This window comes from Madurella fahalii (genome assembly GCF_045866475.1).
Source record: "Madurella fahalii IFM 68171 DNA, scaffold_1, whole genome shotgun sequence".
Lineage (NCBI taxonomy): Eukaryota > Fungi > Ascomycota > Sordariomycetes > Sordariales > Madurella > Madurella fahalii.
In genome coordinates, this window is record NW_027263971.1 from 5,292,731 (window position 1) to 5,316,475 (window position 23,745).

At 55.9% G+C, this 23,745-nt stretch overlaps 9 protein-coding genes across 9 annotated transcripts; 6 read left to right on the forward strand and 3 right to left on the reverse strand.

The window, feature by feature from the left end:
* Nucleotides 1-16: 16 nt before the first annotated feature.
* Nucleotides 17-2,969, reverse strand: DIP2 (beta transducin; the record flags this gene model as incomplete). Its single annotated transcript, XM_071057043.1, has 2 exons — nucleotides 17-2,897; nucleotides 2,953-2,969. 2 exons carry the CDS (start codon nucleotides 2,967-2,969, stop codon nucleotides 17-19), a joined length of 2,898 nt encoding a protein of 965 aa, XP_070913144.1.
* Nucleotides 2,970-3,373: 404 nt separating this feature from the next.
* On the forward strand, nucleotides 3,374-4,583 carry ARC35 (Arp complex subunit; the record flags this gene model as incomplete). The annotated part of the gene is made up of 5 exons (XM_071057044.1): nucleotides 3,374-3,435; nucleotides 3,525-4,189; nucleotides 4,244-4,344; nucleotides 4,405-4,453; nucleotides 4,504-4,583. 5 exons carry the CDS (start codon nucleotides 3,374-3,376, stop codon nucleotides 4,581-4,583), a joined length of 957 nt encoding a protein of 318 aa, XP_070913145.1.
* A 279-nt stretch (nucleotides 4,584-4,862) lies between these two features.
* Nucleotides 4,863-6,945, reverse strand: MFIFM68171_01623 (uncharacterized protein; the record flags this gene model as incomplete). The annotated part of the gene is made up of 6 exons (XM_071057045.1): nucleotides 4,863-5,902; nucleotides 5,960-6,147; nucleotides 6,200-6,361; nucleotides 6,415-6,589; nucleotides 6,643-6,663; nucleotides 6,720-6,945. The coding sequence occupies 6 exons, from the start codon at nucleotides 6,943-6,945 to the stop codon at nucleotides 4,863-4,865; spliced, it is 1,812 nt and encodes a 603-aa protein (XP_070913146.1).
* A 1,623-nt stretch (nucleotides 6,946-8,568) lies between these two features.
* Nucleotides 8,569-10,120, reverse strand: MFIFM68171_01624 (uncharacterized protein; the record flags this gene model as incomplete). The annotated part of the gene is made up of 5 exons (XM_071057046.1): nucleotides 8,569-9,131; nucleotides 9,223-9,278; nucleotides 9,330-9,441; nucleotides 9,493-9,948; nucleotides 10,003-10,120. The coding sequence occupies 5 exons, from the start codon at nucleotides 10,118-10,120 to the stop codon at nucleotides 8,569-8,571; spliced, it is 1,305 nt and encodes a 434-aa protein (XP_070913147.1).
* Nucleotides 10,121-10,802: 682 nt separating this feature from the next.
* On the forward strand, nucleotides 10,803-12,020 carry MFIFM68171_01625 (uncharacterized protein; the record flags this gene model as incomplete). The annotated part of the gene is made up of 4 exons (XM_071057047.1): nucleotides 10,803-11,042; nucleotides 11,107-11,374; nucleotides 11,430-11,614; nucleotides 11,667-12,020. 4 exons carry the CDS (start codon nucleotides 10,803-10,805, stop codon nucleotides 12,018-12,020), a joined length of 1,047 nt encoding a protein of 348 aa, XP_070913148.1.
* Nucleotides 12,021-12,583: 563 nt separating this feature from the next.
* MFIFM68171_01626 (uncharacterized protein) lies at nucleotides 12,584-13,540 on the forward strand (the record flags this gene model as incomplete). Its single annotated transcript, XM_071057048.1, has 2 exons — nucleotides 12,584-12,932; nucleotides 13,002-13,540. 2 exons carry the CDS (start codon nucleotides 12,584-12,586, stop codon nucleotides 13,538-13,540), a joined length of 888 nt encoding a protein of 295 aa, XP_070913149.1.
* A 655-nt stretch (nucleotides 13,541-14,195) lies between these two features.
* LCL3_1 (putative endonuclease lcl3) lies at nucleotides 14,196-14,867 on the forward strand (the record flags this gene model as incomplete). The annotated part of the gene is made up of 2 exons (XM_071057049.1): nucleotides 14,196-14,764; nucleotides 14,828-14,867. 2 exons carry the CDS (start codon nucleotides 14,196-14,198, stop codon nucleotides 14,865-14,867), a joined length of 609 nt encoding a protein of 202 aa, XP_070913150.1.
* A 599-nt stretch (nucleotides 14,868-15,466) lies between these two features.
* Nucleotides 15,467-16,451, forward strand: LCL3_2 (putative endonuclease lcl3; the record flags this gene model as incomplete). Its single annotated transcript, XM_071057050.1, has 2 exons — nucleotides 15,467-15,931; nucleotides 15,999-16,451. 2 exons carry the CDS (start codon nucleotides 15,467-15,469, stop codon nucleotides 16,449-16,451), a joined length of 918 nt encoding a protein of 305 aa, XP_070913151.1.
* Nucleotides 16,452-19,089: 2,638 nt separating this feature from the next.
* On the forward strand, nucleotides 19,090-22,827 carry MFIFM68171_01629 (uncharacterized protein; the record flags this gene model as incomplete). The annotated part of the gene is made up of 1 exon (XM_071057051.1): nucleotides 19,090-22,827. One exon carries the CDS (start codon nucleotides 19,090-19,092, stop codon nucleotides 22,825-22,827), a length of 3,738 nt encoding a protein of 1,245 aa, XP_070913152.1.
* Nucleotides 22,828-23,745: the final 918 nt, after the last annotated feature.

Sequence of the window (23,745 nt, forward strand, 5' to 3'; positions counted from 1 at the left end):
ACGAGAGGGTCCCCCCTTAGGAAACGTTGGCAAACGCCCTCTTCCTCACAGCTTTCTTTTCCTTCTCGTCCTCGTCCCACGTCTCGTCCACGTACTCCTTGACGTTCTTCTCGCGCAGCTGCATGCCCACCACCTTGAGCGCGGCGATGTTGTAGCCCATCTCGTCCTTCTGCCGCCTCAGCGCCGCGCGCAGGTTGGCGCGGATGCCCTCGAGCATGGCGCGCATAGTCCGGCTGGCGACGACCTGCTTGTGGTGCGTCTTGAGCATGAAGAAGAGGATGCGGCAGGTGAGCGGGATGTTCATCTCGCGGAGGGCGAAGAGGTTCAGGAAGGTGAAGAGCAGCGGGACGGCCGAGAAGGGGAGGACGAGGAGGGCGTCGTGCAGCGACGACGCCTTGATCCTCTGCAGCGTGTTCAGCACGTACGTCTCGGCCGAGATGTTGCCCAGCGCGACGAAGACGGGGTTGCGCTGGGGCGGGGCGATGTTGGGGTTGACCAGCTTCGCGTCCTCCCACTCGCGGATCACGGCCAGGTCCGCCATGCCCAGCTCGAGCGCCTCGGCGATGCGCTCGCCCGCCATGAGCGTCTCGACCGTCTGCTTGGTTGCGGCCGCGACCTCTTGGTTCTGGTCCTGCTCGTCCGGGTCTTGCTCGAGCGAGGTGGTCAGAGTGGATTCGTAGAGCTCCTCGAGCTCCTTCTCGCGCTCTTCTTCGAGGAAGATTTGCTCGTCCGTCTCCTCCCACACGCGGATGCTTTTGTCGTGACTCGCGCTAACGAGGAAAGTACCGCTGTGGCTGACGGCGAGGGCCCAGATCTCGCCGTGGTGGCCGTCGATACGCTGGATCTGTTCGAACTTGTCGGCGTCCCAGTATTTGATGGTGCGGTCTTTGCTGGCGCTGAAGAAGTGGTGTCCGTTGCCGTCCGAATTGTGGGGGATGAAGGCGACCTGCAGGATACTGTCTTGGTGGCCGAACAGCGCCTTATGGCAGTCGCCGAAATCAAGGCCCCATATCCGGATGTTCTTGTCGGCTGAACTGGTGACGATAAGTTTGCTGTCATACGAGATGTCCATGCTGAGCACGGGCAGCTTGTGGCCGTAGAGGTTGAGGTAAAGCTTCAGGGTGTCGACGAAGAAGACCTTGACAGTGCTATCGAGAACGGCAACTGCCAGCAGCTTCGCGTCGGGAGAAAACCGCAAGCTGAGAATGTCATCCGACACTTTCAGGATCCTTGACTGCACGAGCTTGAGCTTGGGTGTTGTCCTGGTGGTCCCTAGAACTTGCTCCTGGACAATCTTGAAATCCCAGAACCTGGCAGCCTTGTCGGCACCCCCCGATACTACGGATTTGCCATCTGGGTGAACCTGCAGAGACCAAACGGCATGCCCCTCGTGAGCATTTACGGTCTCCAGTAGTGCTGCTGAAGCGACATCGTAGAGTTGGAGCTCTCCCTCTTTGGTTCCAACCACCACCACCTTGTCGCCGGGGAGAAAAGCGCAACAAAGGGCATAGCCGCAGTCGAACGTCCGAATGCACATTTGCGTCCGGATATTCCAGATTTTCAAGGAGCCATTGGCGGCAGATGCCAGCATCTTGTCGTCGGAGCTGATGGCCAAGGACCGGATGTCGGTCCGGTGTCCAGGGAGCTCGACGGCCAGGGCCTTGTTGTAGTCGGGCACATCGCTCTTTGACTTGAGCTTGTCCTTTCCGGTGATTGTGTACAGCTCGAGCAGATTGTTTGTAGATCCAACAAGCAGTTGTAGATCCTTGTTCCCCTGGCTAGTGGCCCAGTCAACCGATCGGACTTTGCCTGTAGTTCTAACGATGACGTGTTGGACAAACACGTCGGAAATTTCGGCCTTTGTGATGTCGTCTGCCTCATCCCCAACACTGTCCATGGCGGTATCCCCATCCGCCTTTTTATCCTTGGCTAGCTTTTCCCGCCGCCTCTTCTTCTTCCTGGCTAGGCTCTTCCTGACCTCCGCCTCTGTCCGTATCCTCCAAATCTCGACCGACTTTTCTACACCATGAACGGCGAAATAATCATGCCGTGGGTGAAAACTGACCTCAACCGCCCTCTCCTTGCTCTGCCGGTGCAACGTCCCTCTGTCCTGGAGGAAGTTGACCGGTTGTGTGATGTCGACTTTTTGCGCTGAAGAAGCCAGAGAGGCTACGTCTAGTGCCCATATCGTCATCTCTCCATCGTTGCCAGCCGTGACGCAGCCGCTAAGGTCGGGTGACACGCCCAGAGCCCAGCACTCGCCATTCGTCTGCGCCACATGTGTTTCAATGCAGTGGCGCGAAGACAAATCCCAGAGCTTAATCAGCGCGTCCTTACCCGTCGTCAGGAGGAAGCCCTCTGCTGCTTCGCTGTCGACGGCCATCAAGGCCTGTTCTTCGTTCTCCTCTTCGACCATCGGGTCCGGTTCGATAAAGTGTAAGCCTGTGATCTGGTCCTTGTGCCCCCGCAACTTGTACTGCCCCACCTCGGCGACGAGATCCCATATGATAACATCGGTATCCTTGGCGCCGCTTGCCAGGCGCACACCCGTCTTGTCGAAGGCGAGGATGGTGATGGCCGACTTGTGTCCGTTGAAGCTCACTACCGCGGTGGCGATCTTGCTGTCCCAGAGACGAATGCTCCCATCTTCGTAGCCCACAGCGAACACGTCCGGATCGGTATCGGACTGCGCGATGGCCGTCACCTTTGCTCTGCAGTTCTCGTCCTTCCAGCGGCCCAGCAGCTCGCCCTTCTTGATATCCCAGACCAGAACCTCCTCATTTGCGGCTACGATGGCCTGGCCGGCACCAGTACCAGTCTTTCCCTTGGACGACGACCAAACGAGGTTTGAGTTGCTGGATGCGACGACGCCGAACGACTTGGAGGGCTCGAATTTTCTGAGACAGTCAGGTGGGGGTGGGCGGGAGAGTCTTGGGAAATTCTGGAGCTTACAGGTAGGATTTGACCATATTGGCGATGGGCGACTGTCACTTTGCAGCCTGATTGCAAGCGCACGCCTCGAAGCCGTCTCAATGCGTCCTGGCGCGTGGTGAAGGGCGGCATGTGCTTGCCATTCCCAGAACTTTTTTTTTGGATTGCGATAAGATAAGCAACGATCATTACCAGCCACACCAAAAGGCAGCTCTGAGTGGGTTGAACTGTGGCTGGCTCAGATCCGATGATTGAAGATGCGGGGCAGGCTTCAGGGGTCCGGGGCCTTGTCAGGGCGCCTCGGCCTTGGCTGGCTTCCCTGCCCGCCGCAACGTCAGCTTCCCAACCCGCCCACTGCCACTCATTCGCGGCCCCACTACAGCTGCCGACGACACCACCGCAACCGTCAACCACACGATTGAGGCAGGGGACTGCATTCAAGATGCTGCTGCTCGACTACCAAAATGTGCTGATACAGTCGGTGCTCACGGAGCGCTTCTCTGGGTGAGTCTACAATGCGCACAGAAATCAACCGCTCCGCCCCCCCCCCCCCCCCCCTCCCCCCTCGACACAAGCTGACATCTCCGCACAAGGGCGCCGCCCGTGTCCATCGACCAGACCGTATCCGACTTTGACGGCGTCATCTTCCACATCTCGACGCCCGAGACTAAGACCAAGATCATGGTGTCGATCCAGATCCGCTGCTTCCAGGATCTCGTGCGGTACGGCGCCGAGGAGGTGCTGAGCCGCGAGTACGGGCCCTACGTTGTCCCCCCGGAGCCGGGCTATGATTTTTCGATTGTGGTGGATTTGGAGAATCTACCCGCAGACAAGGAGGCACGGGACGAGCTGGTCAAGAAAATCTCCCTGCTGAAGCGCAACGCCATGGCCGCCCCCTTTGAGCAGGCCTACGAGGAGCACTACCGCCTGAAGCAGGAGGCGTCCAAATTCACATCCGAGGAAGCGCCGCAGGGCGTGCGCGAGGGCGGCGAGGTCAAGGCGATCCACTACCGTGAGGAGGAGGCCATCTATGTCAAGGCCAGCCACGACCGCGTCACCGTCATCTTCAGCACCGTCTTCAGGGAAGAGACGGATCGCGTATTTGGCAAGGTCTTTATTCAAGAGTTCGTCGACGCGCGGCGACGAGCAATTCAGAATGCGCCCCAGGTGCTGTTCCGTAATGATCCTCCCCTGGAGTTGCAGGGCGTTCCGGGCGTGAAGAACACCGGCACTGGCGAGATTGGTTATGTTACTTTTGGTATGTGGACGGTGGTGAAGATGTGCTATGTTGTGTATGTGCTGACAACGGCAGTCCTCTTCACCCGACATCTCACCCCCCAGCGGATGCCCGACGTCATCTCGCACATTCAGACCTTCCGCGACTACTTCCACTACCACATCAAGGCTTCCAAGGTATATTAACTCACGCCTAATGCGGATGTATATGTGTATCTAACCTATCTCCAACCCAAGGCATATATTCACTCTCGTATGCGACGGCGGACAGCGGACTTCCTCCAGGGTAAGCAGCTGTGCCTGGCCTGCCACCTCTCAATTCTAACAGCGTTGCAGTCCTCCGCAGAGCAAGGCCAGACAACGAAGAGAAGGAGCGCAAGACGGCAAGCGGGAGGACCTTCAAGGTTGGGAGCTAAAACACTTCAACATCGTTTTGCGCGCATGGCGTTGGGATTACGTGGCCATGGCGTGTATGGGCCTAAACTAAAAACCGGGGTAGCTCGCGTATGCGAATGCAGCAAAGTTGGTTGTGATCCTAGGTGCGATTTTGTGACGCTGCAGATTTACTTCACACTTGAACCACCACGATAAACTCGGGTGGGACGAGCCGACGATAAACATAACAAAACATTGCAAGTCAAACCAGGTGTTGGACACCTCCCGCTCCACAACCTCACAGAAAAGAAGACGGGATTTCAATACGACCACGGCCGTGCCTTGTACTTCGGATTCTTCTCAGGCGTCCCCTCCACCGGCACCTCCACCTCATCAGGATTGATATACCACGATGGGTCCCCATCTATCTGGGTAACGCTGGAGCCGTTCCCCAGCCATCTCAACTTATTCCCCTCCCCACCGTCCACACTCTCATAGTTCCAATCCTCCCACCTCGGCGCCCTCAGCGCCTCCAGCGCGTGCAGCGTCGAGCCCGGCCACAGGCCCACGATCCTGTCGCCCCGGCGGTACCAGCTCCTGCAGGCGCCGACGTAGACGGTCCGGGCGAAGTAGGCGTCGACGTAGGCGCCGAAGTCGCGCACCCGCTCCGGCCGGGGCTCCATGGCCGCGTAGTCCTCCTTCTGCAGCTTGCGGACGGCCGCCACGACGTAGTCGGCCTCGGCCTCGAGCATCTTGGTCAGGCTGCCGAAGCCGATGGCCGAGTTGGGGCCGAACATCATCAGCAGGTTGGGGAAGCCGTCCACGGCCAGCGAGAGGTACGTCTCCGGGCGCTCGGACCACCGCGCCGCGAGCGACAAACCCCCCCGCCCGAGGATCGGGAACGGCGGCGCCGACGACACGTTGTACCCCGTCGCGCAGATGAGGACGTCCAAGGGGATGCTAGTGTCGGGCTCTGAGGAGGAGGAGGAGGAGGAGGAGGGGGAGGCGGCGGTAGTGACGATAGCGACGGTAGCTACGTCTACTCCGGAAGAGGTGATGCGCTGGATTGGGTTGCTGACTACGGAGACGTTGGGGGCGAGCAGGGATTCGAGGAAGCCTTTCCCCGGTGTGAGACGGCGGCAACCCGGGGCAAAGGATGGGATGAGCAGGGCTAATAGATCGGGGCGGGTTTGCAGTTTGTCATGCATGGCTTTGTGGAAGTCAGACTGCAAGGCCTTTTGCATTTCCGTGCCGAGGATAGTGCTATCCTGGATCAAGTTGCCTCCGGATTCGAATACTTTGCGGAATTCGAGGAACTTAACCGGGTCGGTAGCCAGGGTGCGGCGTTGTTCTTCAGAGACTTTGTTTGGATGATTAGTGCAAGGGACTAACATACGGGGGGGAAGGGCCAGCGTACAGTCTGTGTTTGCGGGGTCCAGGCCCAGATCAACCATGCCCGAGTCTCCAAACGCCGAAGATATCCATGTTGGGGAGCGCATGAAGCAGGTCAGGGAGGCGCCCTCGACCTTTTGCAGGCTGGGGATGATCTGGATGGCGCTTGAGCCGTTGCCTATTATGCCGATCTTCTTGTTGCGGAGGTCGTAGCTAAATAGACGTCAGTTAGAGGCTTCCACCCTCCCAAGATATCGAGTCCTACGTCGTATCCCAGTCCCCCGAATGCATAATCTTTCCCTGGAAATTGTTGAGGCCGGGTATGTCGGGCCACGACATATCGTTGAGCTGCCCCCGCGCAGTTACTAGAACGTTTGCCGCGTCCTCCAACGTCTCTCCCGTAATGAGATTTCGGACCTTGATCTTCCTAGCACCCCGTCAGTCTAGCAGCACGGGAGCGGATGGAGTAGCGAACCCGACCATTTCTTTTGGCTATCATCCCATTCACAATGCTCAACCTTGTGCGACGTCTTGATGAACCTGGTTGCTCCAAATCTCTCGGCCACACCCTCGAGATACTGCTGTATCTCGCTCCCAGGGGCGTAAAGGTTGCTCCAATGTGGATTGGGGGCAAAAGTGTATTGGTAGGAGTGAGCTTTGCCGCATGGGTTAGAATTACTGACCAAGCTTCTGCGCAAGGGCACCTACATGGAATATCGCAAGCAACGCCTTGGGTTCCGAGTCAGCATCCCCTCCCATTGTGTTACCGGCATTATTGCACATACCGGGATACTTGTTCAGCCACCAGACTCCCCCGACACGTTCACTCTTCTCATAGACGACCAGTTCCACATTCCTCAGTCTCTCTGGGATTCTGATGGCAGCTAGGATGCCAGAGAAACCAGCGCCGACGACGACCACTTTGAGTGGTCTCAAATTCTCAACGGGAACATCTTTCAGAACGAACTTCCGTCCATCATGTTCATTGGAATGCCCATTTACAGCTGCCATCACCTTCAATAGATGCTCTAGCCTCGCACTATGTTGCTAACCACAGCTTATAATTTCTTGGAGGCTAGGGTGGGCCGAGGACGGTGTATGCAACAATAAGGGCAGGTGGTTGAGTAGTGATGGGAAAGGCACTCGACTTGGAGCCATAATCCTTACCTTACTACTTATATAACACCACTCCCGGGGCCCCTGGCCATCACTACCACACGTTGGCCCGTGGCGGACCATACTGAAGCAAATGCCCGGCTAATACCCACCTACTCGTTCGACCAGCTGCCGGGATGCAATACGGCAGGTTCCGGAACGTTGGTGCACGCGTCAAAGTGGCACCCGATACTCCAAGCGGAGAAGCAGTTAAGGTCGGCTAGAGCAGGCCCGGCACACCCCTGACGCTACACAAACCCAGAGAGCTAACCGGACGGAACAGCGCTCTAGCAGCCAGTCGCTGGACCACTGGATCACTGGGCCAACGCTTAGCTTGGGTTTCTTACCCCTCCAAGAGAGTACACTCAGCACGGGGATCTAATAGTAATGCTATCGGTGACGCATAGCCGGCACGTACGGTCGTAGTGGACTGCAGGGGGCTGCATGAGCGAGCAGGGAATCTAGGGCGTGGGACGGCATCTCATTCCTCCATCTCCGGCTTGGTCGGCGCCCCGGCACTGCTGTCAATGAGAGTCTGTATCAAACCATCTGATGTGCCGGAGCTCCCCTCCATGCCACGTGAGTGCGGAGAACGTGCGAGTGGAGTTCAGTAGCGGAATAGACAAGCAAAGACGTTGAGGAGAGTTGGGGGTGCGGGGCGGGCATGTCGGTGGAAAATCGTTACCGAGTCGCTGGTAACAATCCTCTTTGCCCCTTTATCCCCGCCTCGTGATCGACACATCTTGAGACGGTCCAATACTCCACAAGGTTGTTTAGCATGGTTGCCCAGCAAGCACAACCTGGAAATTCAATGCACCATTGCATTCTGTTTCCAGTTTACCTCTCGGCTGTCTTGTTCTTTCTGGCTATCGTTCTCCTATCCATCTTCCGCCACTTCCCCGTCTTCCTTCCTTTACATTCTCAGTCGAGATATATGGCCAAACGAAACAGCCTGGAACAAGCCCAGGTATTCGAGAAGTTACGTGGATGAGGTCGGGTATGCCAATAACGCGCCTCGTATGCAGGGTACTCGTGGTGCAGACTTGGGTTGAACTCGGGTCAGGCTTTGGCCAGCTTCCACACCAGTACCGAACCCGCCTGCACTTCATTGCCGGGGCGGCAAACCATGGATCCCCTTGAACGACACGCGAGATGGTCGTGGTGCGATGCACACAGTAAAACACCCAGGAGTGTCGTGCCACATACGTGCAGATATGCCGAACTCATTACATGCTTCTTCATTAAAATCCTCTACCGAGGCTAAACGTTACTTCTTCGTCTATATCCTAACATGGTTTTGACGCCGTCGGGCCAAGAACGGCCTCGTTGGGCCGTTAAAACGTTTTACGCCACGCGCCCCATGTGGGCAACTCCGGCGATTCCTCGGACGGCTGCTAGAATGCAAAGGGGTATCAATGCCAATAGGCGATGCAAGTAAGAGATGAACGTGTCAAGACAGAGCTCCCAAGGGTTGCAGCATCATAGTTCGATGAAGTCCCTCTGCTCTGTGAAGTCGAGACCACCCGTCTCATCTTGGCCGATGAACTCGTCCACCTCGTCCGAGTCTACGTCGTCGCTGTCGATAGACTCGCCGTCTTCATCGCTCGAGAGGTCTTCCATCTCGTCGTCTTCCATGCTCGCCGTGTCTCTGCCGCTCGCTCCACGCCGGAGGACGCTTGCCCTCTCGCGGTGCGGCAGTTTACACCCCCTGATCTTACAGATCCCCGTGTTGCTAAAGTCTGGGCATTCGAAAACGTGGCGGTCCGGGCAGCTGGCGCCCTTGTCGCAGTAGCCGTAGAAGCCAAAGGCCCGGCACACCGGAGCTGCTGGTGACACTTTCATGTGAGCATATTTGCAGTCAGACTTGGTGCAACTGTCTCGGGCAAAATGCAAGCAAGTCGGGGTTCGTTCGGGGGTAGGGTCATGCGAGAGATCGCAGTGCTCGCCGCTGGGGCAGCTGCCGTGTTGTAAGAAGTCCTTGCAGATAGCGACCTTGTGCGGGTCGTGTACGTAGCGGCACCGAGGGCCTTGGGTGCAGGAACCTGTATCCCCGTCAGTGAGTATGCGCTGGCTTACCGAAACCCGGTCGGTTCGACGCGGTCCGGGGCGTCGGTCGAGAAAAAAAGGAGTTACCCGTCATGGAAAATTGTTTGCAAGGCACGTCGACCTTCTTGACGGTGCCCGATTGCCTGCAAGATGCTGGAGTCAGTTGCCAGGCCAAACTGTGCCGGGAGACATACCGCTGCGCCTTCACAATCCCGTGGCGGTACAGGTTGCCGTTTTTACTTCGGTAGAACTTGACGCCTCCGATGACGGCCATCTTGGGAGTCGCTTTTGCCGAGTTGCCATCACCTGCGCTCGCGTGAGTCTCCTGCGTAGGCCTCGCCCATCGTCCTGACGAACCTGGAACTTTGACAAGTTTGCTGCCGTTCTTGGAGACGACGAAGCGGACGCCCTGCACAGCGATCTCGTACTTGCCGGATGTAGTCTGCCGATTAGCTGGCCCGAAATCCCCGCTATCCACCATGCGAGTGAGATGACTGATCAGTTTAGCTCGTTCCTGTTTGTTTCTGAGGGCAAGTTTTTGCCGCCGCGTCTGCTCCAAAGCCAATGACCGCGCCGGTGCCTCTTTCTTGTAGACGGACGAGTTTATCAGTTGTAAATGGCGGTCGTGTTTCGTTACCCACGACGAGTTAGATGCGTCCGATGTGGCCCCCGAGTCGACGTCGCCAGATTGGTTTTGCTGAGAAGCGCCGTTCAATACGAGCGTCCTGTTTCGGTAAACGGGCATCCGCGCGCTGTGATGGCCTCCGCGGTGAGGGAACCCAGTCCGACGCCATGCACTCGAATGGGCTGTGTCTTGAAGATCGTCAATGTCGGTGAGGTCATGATGCACCGATTTAGTTGACATACGGTGATGCGGTCGAACTGGCGGCGCGGGAGCGAAGCCCGCCTGCTGGTTCTTGTGGCGATTGATTTGGCCAGCCAAACGGCTGATTCTCTCCATCATTTCTCGATCTTCTGCCGACATCTTGGCAACCGATGTGGCGTATGATCTGGCAGAGTCTTTATAGAGTGTCGAGTAAGAAGACGGAGATCCAGATGATGATAGAATTTGGGAGAGTTGCGAGACGAGGTGTGAAAATGCGGTGCGACGCGGAGGTCGGGAAAAGCGAATTGCGATGAGCGTAATGTTGTGCGAAGAATTGGAGGGGCACGGGAAAAGCACGCTAAGTTGTGGTGTGATGACAGGGGGCAAGGGTGCGTCATCAGGACTTGGAAGCGATGAGAAGCCAATCCATATGTATTGAACCGTTACGTACGGAGTACCTGGGTTCCTCAGCTGCCAATGACTTCCGACCGCCCAAGGCACAATTGTCAGTGCCGTACTTTGGATAATATCTTCGTCTGCCGGGCTAACTCAAGCCGGTACCGCCCCTCAGCGAAATACGAGTAATAGAGCCGTGGTTGCGTCACTACAGGCTCGTGTTGTTGTGGGCAAGGCAGCAGGAGGTTGTACTTTATAACAGGCGGGCCCACTTTTACCTGGGATGCTTGGCTCTTAGCAGCGCCGGCGGACTTCCAACGCAGTGCTTTCTTTGTTGCCGAAACCATCGCTACGCGATCTTCCGCTCTCCCCAGCCACGAACCTCGACCCTCACTATTCCGGCTCGACTCGCACACCGTGATAGCCTGTGGCTGAGGATCCCAAGATGGCAGAGCAACCACAAATCAAGCCAGACCCCGACGCGGGCTCTCCGTTCATGGATGAAGCGCTCGACGAGACGCCGGACCTCGAGTTCTTCGACAAGTTGCCCGAGGCCGATACGTACAGCCGCATGTACCTGGCGCGCCTTCCGAGCTACGTGTGGCAGGCTTGGTCCAAGTTGGATGATGACGCCGAGATCGAGATTGGAAAGATTCGCCAGTCGACGGACAAGGATGGGAATCTGGTCAGTCTTACCGGCCATAGAGACGCCTTGAAATTGCCGCTGACATACGTATCCACGTCCCAAGAAATTGCAAATGCTCCTCAAGTCAGATATCCCAGCGCATCAAGGACTGCCAAAAGAGTATAACATGGACGTCGTGAACCACGACGTCAACAACACCTTCATCTTCACCGAACAGGACCTGCCGAGCTACGCTGCCAAGAATAAGGAGAGGGCCAATGCTCTAGCCCAGGGCATACCTGCCCACATCTTGCGCAAGCAGTATAGCAAGACAGAGCAAGCGCCGGACCGGGTCAGGAAGGGCGCCCCGTATGGACGCCGGCCCATTCCAAGTCGGTTCCCCCTTCCCCGTTCGTTCCAAACGACAGCGTTGACTTGAAGCTCTAGAGAAAACAAAGCTTGCCGGCAAGGTTAAGCATGAGGTGGTTTGCACTCCAGTGCAAAATATTGAGTCGAACCTATACCTCTTCCACCGTGCAAAGGAGTCGCAAGAACCTGAGAAGACTGTCAAAATCTTTGACCGTCTGCCGGCCCAAGGCATCACCGACCTCAAAGAATGGGAGGGCTTCCTCGTATGTGCCTTTGCTTACTTTTCCGCCACGCGCTCCCTGACACATGGTGTAGAAAACCAAGGACAAACCCACCAAGGCGAAGAAGATGGAGAACAAGGCGACGCGTTGGCCAGAGAACAAGCTCCTGGACGAGATCGCCAAATGCTTCTCGCAGCACAAGTATTGGTCCATCAAGGCATTCCGTGGCGCTATTCCGCAGCCCGAGGCATATCTCCGGGAGACGTTGGACAAAATCGCCGTCCTGCACCGGACGGGTACTTTTGCCAACCACTGGTCGCTTAAGCCCGAGTATCAGAGCATGGTGGCCTCCCTACCCAAGCCCGCGGATGACGCGGCGGCGCCTAAGGCCGACGAACCCTCAGAAGACGAGGACGAGGATGACATCAAGATGGAGGATGTATGGTAGCGTGCGTTGCCTCGGGCTTTCCCCAACAAAGCCCATGTTTTGTTTTCCTCAAGGCGTTATTGGAGGTAACACTTTACAAGAGAGGGCTCTCAGGACAGTATAGGCGATAGATACCCTTTGCATCAAGAAAAAAAAAATTGGACAGCATTTGGTAATGCCGGGGAAGTGCGGCGGTGTACAATCTGGTATCTGGCAGATTTCCTTTCACTTCTCGGGTTGTTGCCTTGTTGTTACTGCCAGTAGCTGTGGTTTCGGATGCAACGCAACCAGAGTTTTACTGACGACACTCCCTGCAGATTGAACCTTGGTTTTCGAACGGAATGTGGGGTTCTCCAAATCCCCGGGTCTAGCAGGTTAAAATAACTTTACGCCATTGTACAGTAGGTACGTCCATCCCTCCATCATCATTCCCCCTGACTCTCCATCCCACCGCCTCCTTACGTGCATACCCAGGCGTTGTTACAACCTCACAGCCCCTCCATCCAAGAAGCAGCAAACAGCCGGGAACGACAAGATAAAACCAAATACAAACCAAAACCCATAAAAAAATAAAAATAAAAAATATGGGTCTCATCTTCCTAGACTTTGACGGCACAATAACCCAGCAGGACACGCTCAACACCCTCGTCTCCCTCGCCCTCGCCCACCGCAACCCCCGCGCTCCCAGCCCGGAGCTGTCGGCCCGCTGGCGCGCCATCGTGCGCGACTACGTCGCCGACCACGCCGCGCACGTTGAGGCCTACTCGCCGCCTGCCCACCTGCGCAGGACGCTCGCCCAGGAGCTGGACTTTCTTGAGAGCCTCGCGGCGGTCGAGGGCCGATCGGTTGGGAGGGTGGGCGGGGCCGGGCTGTTTGCTGGGTTGGAAGGGAGGGATTTGGAGGGGTTGGGAAGGGCGGCGGTCTCGTCTTCTTGTTCGTCTCCTCCTTCTTCTTCTCCTTTTTCGGATCAAGGTGGTAGCGGTGGTGATGATGGTGGCGAAGGGGTGGTGAGGTTGAGGAAGGGATTTGGGCGGTTTGTGGAGAGGATGGGCGGGGCGGGGGGCTGGGATATCGGTGTCGTCAGCGTCAACTGGTCCGGGAGGTTTATTAAGGGTGTGGTAGAGAGCGGGTGTCCCGCGTCCGGGCATGCGGGGAGGGCATTCAAATTGATGGAGGACAGAATCGTGGCGAACGGGATCGGGTTCCCTGGCGGGGAGATCAAGGGGCCAAAGGAGCTTGGCGGGGAGCCGTTGCTTACGGCGGGGGATAAGTTACGCGCTATTAAGTCGCTGCGGGAGCGGATGGAAGAGGAGAAGGTGGTGTATTTCGGCGACTCGACGACTGATTTAGCGTGTTTGGTTGAGGCGGACTTTGGGTTGGTGATGGCCAAGGAGGAGGAAGAAAGTAAGCTGCTACGGACACTGAAGAGAGTTGGGTTTGACGTCCCGCATGTTGACCAGTGGAGGGAGGGGCGTGGGCTGGCGTGGGCGAGAGATTTCGACGAGGTGTTAAGGAGTGGAGTGATGGACAGGATTGCATGAGTAGGCGCCGCAGTGGTCGTTAGGTTGTGCCCTATCCGAGCAGACCTATCTTAGGCCCGTAGAAAACCTTAGGCCTCGGCACACCGTTTCGTTTGCACGCAGTCTCCGCTCTTGGGCCCTCTGCTAGCGAAGCCAGAATCTCGTACGCTAAAACCGGCCTCTCTACTGCCGTTCTGAACAAAGGAGCTGTCGCAACACGTTTTTACATGTTACCTTACACCACATATGTTCGACTGGAGTGCAGTATTGTTCCCTCCCAGACAAAGACCATCGATCACGTCCAATGCGGAAGGACCCCAGCTTCAACAAAGAGGCTTATCCGTTCGCCATGGTTACATCAGCTCCAGAAGTAGCGGTACAATACCTTTCTTCTTCCCCACAAGTATACAGTTATCATCGGTGTTTTCTATTACTTGTTTGACGTAGGTTTTTCAACTGGCCTATACATACGCTTTTCCTATGTATTTAGCGGTAGAAGAACCGATACCCCCTCTAGGCGTAGAACGATGTATGAATGATAATAATAATATAGAGAGAGAGCTATCATACTCGTGAACAGTCGCACTCTGGTCTAATATTTATGCTGGGTGTGCTCCAATAACCCCTACTAACGAAGCTGTGATTAGCATCTGCTAAGCCATCTAGAAATCACAGTATGTGTTTCCATCGCCGCCTCATTTTTGGCTGCAGCCACTTCGTCTGGTTGGGCATCTTGGAGCCCTGCGAGAACGAAAAGGCGTTCCAACGTGGTGGGTTAGACGTGAGCTGCGACGTTATGTGGTCGCACGGCTATGGCACAATCCGCGTTCCACAGAAATGCCCTAAGTGTATGACAGTCATAACGATCGATAAATCCCGGTTGGGAGAGATCAAAAGTCGGATCAAGACCCTCAAAAATAAACTCGATTACATCAAAGGGATTGAAGTAGCCAAAGATGGTGAGTGGCTCAACCTCAAGACGGATTCTGGCACAAACTCGGGTAGCACGATCGAAGATGGTACAGCTGCGTCTTGTTCATTGCTCAAAGAAACTACAGACACTCGCGATACGTCGATTGATGATGGTTGGGATAAGTCGAATTCCGCGGTACACTCGGAGGCGACTTACGTCGACCCCAAACTCCGGCCGTTTAAGCTTCTTGAGCGTATCGCCGAGCGGATGGCTAAAGACACGGACGAGAGAAAGGCCGCGTTGAGGGCTCTAACTGACAAGGCGGCAGAGGGGTGGGTGACAAACGAAGCGCATCGCTAGCAGCTTGAAAACGCAACTGATGCTGAATTTTGCAGTAACAACGTTTTCAAACATGAATACAGCTTCGCGAGCTAAACTATCATGGTATATGATCTACCAACTATTATTATCCTGTGTGACGGCCTAAAGTTTGTACAGGAAAACTACTATGAAAACCGACGATTGCCACCGAAAAAAATCTCTTTGTTAAAATTTGGTAGATGCTTTGAGTTGTTTGGATGCCACACCGGCTACGCTGGAGGGTTCCATCTGTATTCGTTTCCTTGGTGGTGATGGGTTAAGTTGTGGTAACGTCAGCCATTTGATCCAGTTACATGACCGCATCTAATCATCTCTATTGTACGACTTGGCTAACTGGGACGGTAGTATACACATTTTATTTTCATCTTATTTCTCATATTACTCTTTACTCCATTCTTATAAGTACCTTTAATTCACTTTACTTTCGTTAGTATCCAACGCATCCATTTCCTGTATTAAACCGTTGTAAGATACGGTCTCATTCCGCCAGACCCACAGAGGATGTGGGGGCGGCCCGTGCGCTTCTACCAGGCCGGAAGTAGCCGATCAGCAGGCGATGTCGGGTTGCATCCTTTCCCTTTTTGAGGCTCACATCTGCAAACCCCGATCAACAAGGTCCCGCCGCCCTCCAAAGACTCGGCGGTCGAACCACAATGCCATGGGGTCATCCGTCTTCTTCGACACCAGACGGCGGCAAAGATGACGACGGAGATCCAAAGCGCTGGTCGAGGAGAAGCAGCTTGCAGGTGACAGCAAATGATCAACCGAGAGCCTCGCCGCCGGCGACAACCAAGAATGAAAGTTCTCGGAGCACTGGCAGCTCGCTGGCGGACAGTATCCGGGAACACCTCAGCCAGCCCCACAACTGGATCGCACCGATCACGGCCGCTGGTCTTACTCTTGGCCTCTGGACATTTTACCACACCTACCTGCGCCGTTTCCCCGGCAGCCACCACATTGCGCCGAGTTTCTTCCGCCGCCGCAGCCTTCTGGGGAAGGTGACGAGCGTCGGGGACGGCGATGGCTTCCACATGTTCCACACTCCCGGGGGCCGCCTAGCCGGCTGGGGTTGGCTGCGAAGTGTGCCCAAAGACAGGAAGGAGCTGAAGGGCCGGACCGTGAGTCGCTACTTCGCATGCTAGGAGCACGAGATCCTTTGCTAACGTGTGTTCGTTCCCCTCGTAGATCTCGGTGCGGATCGCCGGTGTAGACGCTCCAGAGGGTGCTCACTTCGGCAAGCCTGCCCAGCCGTTCGCGGCCGAAGCATTGGCCTGGCTGGAGAGTTATGTCCTCAACAAGCGCGTGCGAGCCTTCATCTACAAGCGCGACCAGTACGAGCGTGTGGTGGCAACGGTATATGTCCGCAAGCCGCCCTTCTTCCTGCGCAAGGACGTTGGGCTGGAGCTGCTCAAGTGCGGGCTGGCGACTACCTACGAAGGCAAGACGGGCGCCGAGTTTGGCGGATCAAAGATGGAAGAGACGTACAGGGCTGCTGAGGCGGTCGCAAAAAAGAAGGGGAAGGGCATGTGGTCAACGCGGAAAGCGGTATTGTTCGGCTCGCGGAAAACAAAGGAGATTGAAACGCCGATGGCGTTCAAGAAGCGGATGAAGTTGGACGACTCGAAGCAGAATATGTAAACGGGCATGAACGAACCGACATGATACCCATTAGAATCAAATTTTCGCGTTGTCTCGAATATGGCGTCCATCACAAAACGGATTTTGTGACTCTTTGGCTCCACCAGAAAAAGACGTCATCAAGCGGTCAACCCGCTATCCAGTTCCATTCCAAGGAAACGAGCGATGTTTGTTTGATTCCCCAGCGAGAAACACTCGGTACCCGATCTCTCAAGGTTCGGTCCGTAGCCTTACTCGCATATCGTATGTGTATCAGCCACCCTTGTGTATAGCACGGGACCCATGGTTCGCGCAACCTATACTCCGATCTTACGGCCGCTTATCGCACCCAAGCCAACAGCACGAAACAATGTTTGGCATGACTTGGTGACGTACGTCCGCCATCTGGGCATCAGGGTGCGCAAACTAGGGCACTTGACGTGTGATCGGCATCGGAGGCCATGCATGGTTCATGGGGCGATCGTATAGCAATGAGCATCGGTTCTTGGGCAGAAACATCAAACCGCGTTCTAGCGATCGGCAGCCGGGGGAAGAAGTATAAGATCATGCTTAATCGGAACCTGCTACGAGATACAGCACCACTCTCTCAGAATGTCTCCCGCATCTGGTGGGCGGGCTGCGAAGGAGAGGTATTCATGAGTCTCTTGACGCGGCACGGTCAGCGGTCAGGAACCGGGACCGACGCGTCGGAAGCCGGCCCGTGCCGTTTAGTTTATACGGTCATAGGAACAGCAGGATACTCTAGAGCGACGGAAAGGTTTCGGGAGGCTGAATGCCTATTATGTGGTATCGCGATTGGTTGGCAACGGCGGATTCGCGGTTCCCTACAGACTCAACGACCGTGAACTCCGGAATCAAAAGCCGCGCCGGAGAGAACCAGGTGGTAGAGAGTAAAGAGGTTGGGAGTGCCCCTGCCGAGATGCATCCGGCCCAATCACATCCATCTGTGCCATGTGGTTGCACCGAGAACCCCCGGGTGCCCTGAGCGGCCCCTGAAATCCAGCAGAGTGGTGGGCCCAGAACGGCGGCGCTCCCCTTCGCCTCTCAATTGGAATTGGCTCACTTCTCTCTTTTCCCTCTCGACGACGTTGTGAATAGGAAGCTTCGGGAAGGGATAGAGACGGACGGGAACCGTCAACACTCATTTTATTCCGCCACTTTACCAACTTCCTCAAGGCATTCATTCATTTGTTTTTTTTTGGCGTGCACACAGCTGCCGGAACCCGGGAATCCGGATTCTGAAGCACCAAGGCTCCCCTCCTTTACTGTCCCTTATTTTTCCTTCGTTGTGCGTTTGCACAGTCGCTCATTCTGCTCCAATCGACCACGTCAGGGTGCGGCCCCTGATCACCCTCCCCAGACCATCAAGATCAGAGTCTCTGACACGAGACCCCAAAACCAGGAATTGCCTGACAAGGGCCCTACCGTTCGTTTTACCGATCGCTGCGCAAATTGTCTCCGCGATTCGCGTTTCCCAAAATATCACGATATTCACTTTGAAGCATTGAAACCGTTCGATCCACAGTCGGCCACAACGCCCGCAAAACCGGTCATTGAATCGCACCACGAGACGGCTTGTGCTGTACGACACGGAAAGCCGCACCCAAGCGTTGCTAGGTTGGACCTATTGCCATTTGACGTCGCGATCCACAGGGAACGGCACTCCACCTTTGGAGAACCCTACGAGCTTTGGCGATACGAGACATCCAATATCAAGCGCTAGGCAATAGCCCAGGGAGGACATCTACTGCGTAGCAGCTGAGCGAACAACACAAAAAGGTTCGTGCACCGTCAGCTGCATTTTGCCCCCATCCAGCTCCACAGCAGCCACCAACCTCAGCGAGGTCATTTCCGGGGTTCGGATGTGCAAGCACAGCGACCGGGGAACCACCGTCACCATTACGCTACACAAGTAATATCGTGCCGCGCCCTCCTGTTTTGGGTGGGATATATCCAGAGCGCGACCCGGCGACCGCACTGGAGGGCAAAACCTAGGGTTTATTTTGGACAAGCCCTCCTGCTGACATCGAATTGCTTAGAAAACTCGACCCTGTTGACGTCGCTGTGACCGAGAAAACCGCCAGGTACCTGGCGAGAGAAGCTCATTTCCATCCCTTCTGGAACGCAACCTAGCCTGTTTGGGTCAGCAAGGCCGGGCTGGCCAATGAGAGCGGGCGCCGCAGGCTTGTCAGCTCCACCCAATCTCCCAATTTCCCAGTCGCTAGAGCATCATTGGGCTAGCACCCGTCTAGTCCAGAAAACAGGCTGACGGCCACCTCGCGATCCTTGATTGAACCACAAAACAACTCACGACAGCTCAACACTCGTTGCTTCGGTCAACGCTGAAATAAATAATCTCCCGCCGGGCTTTCGACCTTCTTCACCACACTCGTTTATTACTAAAGGTATTCAGCGTTTGCAAGAGCCGTTTCCGCCGGGCCTTTTTTTTCGGGCAACAGGCGTCGTTTAACCTAGAGCGCCCATCCTCTCTGCAGCACGTCATCAACGCCGACCCGCCAATCTGCTATGGAATCCGAAACCTGACAGCTGGGAGCCGACCGCCACCTCACCGAGCAACTCGATTGCTCTCGGGGTCAACCAAGCACGATAACTCTTTCGGGACCTCGACCGACGCGCGATGCGATTACCGTTTCGGCGGCACCACGCCGCTCGCGCGCAACCCTTTCCCTTGATTTCCCTTGTCCTCTCGCTCTCGTCATTTGCAGCGTCGCCCACATGCGCGATATCGTTCACGCCGGCCCCCGACGCGAACCTCGACCTCTCCCAGCTCGGCCGGGTAGCCCTAGCCGGTGACTTTACAGGCATATCCTTGTACCAATACGAGGAACAGAGCGAGCGCCCGTTTCGTACCAATGGCAGTGAACAGCTCCTTGCGCGCACGCCCAACGGCGCCTTTGCGCCCATCGCCAGCACCGACGCGACGATTCGGACAATGTGTGCCTTCGACAGAGACAACCGCACGGTAATTGTGATGGGCGGTAACTTCACGAGCGTAGGAGCTGCCGGCCCGGACGTCGCAGCCTTACAGTCGAACGGGATAGCGCTATTCGACCCCACGAGTGCCACCGTTACGCCGCTGCCGGGCGTGTCCGGTCAAGTTAACGCGCTCCTCTGCGACCAGGACGCTAACATGGTGTATGTGGGAGGAAGCTTTGTGGCCGAGAATTCGACGAATGCGATTGCGTGGGGGGGAGCAGAAGGCTGGACAAATCTGCCATTCGCAGGATTCAACGGGCCGGTTACGTCCATAACTAAAGCGCCCAACGGCAATATTGTATTTGGTGGCAGCTTCACAGGGTTGGGAAATGCAAGCACGCCGAGCACGCCGGACGGCCAGATCATCAACCTCTCGACAGCGAGCATTACCAGCGGCTCTTCGACCACCGCCCAGGGGTTCAGCGACCCAAGGAACATCGTTTGCCAGACGAGTGGCGTAGATGGGCCAGGAAACACGTGGTTGCTGCAGGACAACACTCCAGGCTTCTGGCAGGCGACGTTCAGATATGGTTTCCGGCCCACCAAGCTACGTCTGTACAACACGCACCAGGATGGGCGGGGGACCAGGACATGGCGGTTCACGGCTTTGCCAATCAATGGCATCATGAATTTTACATATGTCGAGCCCACCACAGGCCGAAACGCGAGCTGCACCAACCAATGCCCGCTGAGCGACGATCCAGAAATCCGCTTCCAGGACTTCCACTTTGTCAATGTCATTGGCATGAACGAATTCCGTATTGACATCTCAGCCTTTTACGGCCCCGGCGGAGGTTTGAACGGAATCGAGCTCTTTGCCGACGACATCATCTCGTATGCCATCAGCGACTTCAACGAGCCGTCGTGTGCCGGCCTCGAGCACCCGTCAACGGCGACCGCGACTGGCCCCTGGGCTGTCACACCTTCGTTCTCTAGCACCGCCGAATATCTGACTGCTCAGCTTGCGGCTCCAATCACCAACGCATCGGCGTCGATGGTCTTTACCCCTGATATCCGTGAGTCGGGGCACTACTCCGTCAACCTGTACACCCCGGGTTGTCGCCAGGACAACACTTGCCTCACGCGCGGCCAAGTCAGGCTTACGGGGCAAATGACAGCTGATCCCACAAGGAGTGTCCCGATCGACGTCAGCCTCTACCAGACCAATGATTTTGACAAGTACGATCAGATTTATTTTGGCGCCATTGACGCGCAATCGGGCAGCTTCCGGCCCAGCGTCACCATGACACCACTCGAGGGCCAGTCTCTCTCGCAGATGACGTTCGTGGCACAGCGTGTAAGCTTCACGCTGATTAACAGCACAGGAGGCTTGAACGCGCTCTATGAATACACCCCAGGGGCTGCCTTTAACGCCAGCAACCTCATGGACTCTGCGTTCAACAGCCTGGGGGCCTCCTTCTCGACCGGCTCTGCTGTCAACGCACTAGCGACATCAGGTGATACTACCTATATCGCCGGGAACTTCAGCTCGCGTTCGGTGCGCAACATTGTCGCCTTGAGAGGCAATGAACCCACGGTCCAGTCTCTCGATGGTGGGCTCAACGGCGAAGTCGAGTCGATGTTTGCCAACGGTACCCGCCTGTATGTCGGCGGCAGATTCACGAGCACGATGGATAACTCAACCGAAGGGCTAAACAACGTTGCCGTATATGACACTTCACGCGACACCTGGACCCCGCTCGGCGCCGGGGTTAGCGGCCACGTCTTTCGGATCGTTGGCATGACAATGAACATCACCGGTTCGACCCCAGAGGTTGTAGTTAGTGTCAACGGGGATTTTGACGAGCTACTGGCCTTTGGCGATAATGCAGCCGTTTCCGTGGATGGATTCGGTGTCTGGGTGCCTTCCCAAGGGAACTGGTTGCAGAATCTGGACTTGCCCGTCGAGTCGGTCGAGGGCGTCTTGTCAGCCTCGATCCTGGACCTCACTGACGGGGGTGTATCGCTCTATGCAGGCTCGCTGTCTTCGTCCGCTCTGCGTGCCGCCGGTGCAGCAATCCTTCAGGAGCGCTTGGCCCCACTCCCCGTGCAAATCCAGGCATCCACCGATCCCTCCGAGTCGAACACTTTGGCAAAGCGTGATGGTATCTCGGCCAATGGAAACAGCAGTGGTGTTGTGGCGGGCATCTTCGACTTGACCAACGGCAGGAACCTTACTATTCTGGGTGGTCATTTCTCCGCGACGGCCACCGACGGCTCTACGATCAACAACCTTGTCATCCTCGATGGCTCCAACAATGACCAGGTTTTCGGCATTGGCGACCAGATTACCTCCAACTCGACCTTTGTGGCGCTGGCTGTACAAGGGGATATCCTTTATGCTGCAGGCAAAGTGACGGGGAACGTGAACGGCAACAACGTCAATGGCATGGTCACGTATGACCTTGCCCGCAGGTCTTTCAACACGCAGCCGCCAGCCCTGTCAGGTGGCAACGGCACTGTCTCATCCATCGCTGCGCACTCAAGGACCGGCGATGTGTACGTGGGAGGATCCTTTACCATGGCCGGTTCCCTTGGTTGCCCCGGCGTGTGTTACTACAGCCCGACCGCGTCGCAGTGGAACCAGGCCGGACGGAACATTGAGGGAACGGTCAGCTCGTTGATGTGGGCGAATGACAATATCCTGTTGGCCGGCGGCAACCTTACCATCAACGACACCGTTCCCACCTTCCTCGCCAGGTACGATGTCACTACGCAGTCCTGGGATGCCTACCCCGGCGCTACTCAACTCCCTGGACCAGCCACGGTGCTCACTGCCGGCGCGAGCGATGGCGGCCAGATCTGGGCCGCCGGGACCTCCCTGTCAGACGGCTACCTCTACCTAATGAAGTCGGATGGTTCGACCTGGCAATCGGCCGGCCAGACCAGCCTCCAACCCGGCACCGACATACGCGGCCTCCAGGTCTTCTCCCTCACGTCATCCCACAACGAAAATTCCCTTCTCAACCCGGACGAAGCGCTCATGCTGACGGGCTCCATCGTCCTCCGGGACTTCGGCTCCGCCTCGGCGGTGCTCTTCGACGGCGAAACTTTCACTCCGTTTGCGCTCACCACCAACAGCAACAACAGGCACGGCACGATCGCCCGCTTCTTTTCCGAGAACAACAATTTCTTCATGAAGAGCGACGGACGCATGCCACTGGTGTTTGTCGTGCTCATTGCGCTGGGCATCTCGCTTGGCTTAATGCTGCTGATTGTAGTGGCGGGGCTGGTGCTCGACAGGCTTCGTAAAAAGCGCGAGGGCTATGTACCCGCCCCGACGTCTATGTATGACCGGGGTAGCGGGATACAAAGGATTCCGCCGCATGAGTTGTTGGAGAATTTGGGGAAGGGAAGGGCTGGGGCACCGAGGGTTTGAGGTCTGTTGAGGTACGGGGGAAGAGGATATGACATCACATGGTCCGGTCTGGCGTTCTAAGGCATAAAATGGCGGGGTTTTTTAACTTTTATACCACTGGTTTGCGATTTGCACTGGAGGGCGTTTGGGGATTCATCTGGCGACGACATACAACCAACTGAGAACGAGGCAGAGAGAAAGAGAGGGAGAGAGAGAGAGAAACGGAGCGTAGGAGACGATGATGGGACCGTCACTACTAATAGCGTGGGACCAACCAACCATTCATCCGATTTGGTTTGGCACATGCTGCAGGGAGGGCGTGTACGATGGAGAGGGTATCTTTGGAAGATGTGCGGCAATATGAGCCCGCTTCTCGAGGTGTTCATTTCTTGTCTCTAATTTACTTTTCGGCGGACATTATCGACGATGATCTTGGAAGCCAGCTCCAGAGGAGAGGCGATGCATTTTTTTCAGCTTCTTATTAATGTTTAACTGAACTCGAATCTGAGCAAGCCCGCTTTTAGAGTTGCCATACCGTTTTACCTGGTGCTGGAACAACCCCAATCTTGACTTGATATGACATCAAACTCGGCCGTAAAAAGCGTGGCACCTATTATCAGCACTACTTTGGTGCAGTAAAACAGTTTAACCAAGTACCCCAGCTAAGTATTATCCAAGTACAAAGTGGTATTCCCGATTGTGACCCTACGTATTTACGGTTTTTTTTTTTTTTTTTTTTTTTTTTTTCACGGCCTGTTCATACTTGTCCCATGAAGGAACCGGAGCTCAGTCATGGGATCTCGATCCCCATTCCCCCGATGGAAATTGCAAAGATGCCGTAGATCAATGGATTTACGGGACATGGAAAACCAATATTATGCGCAAGTCTACCAACACATCTTTCTACAGCTATTGATCTGCTGTCACCTCTCACTGCTG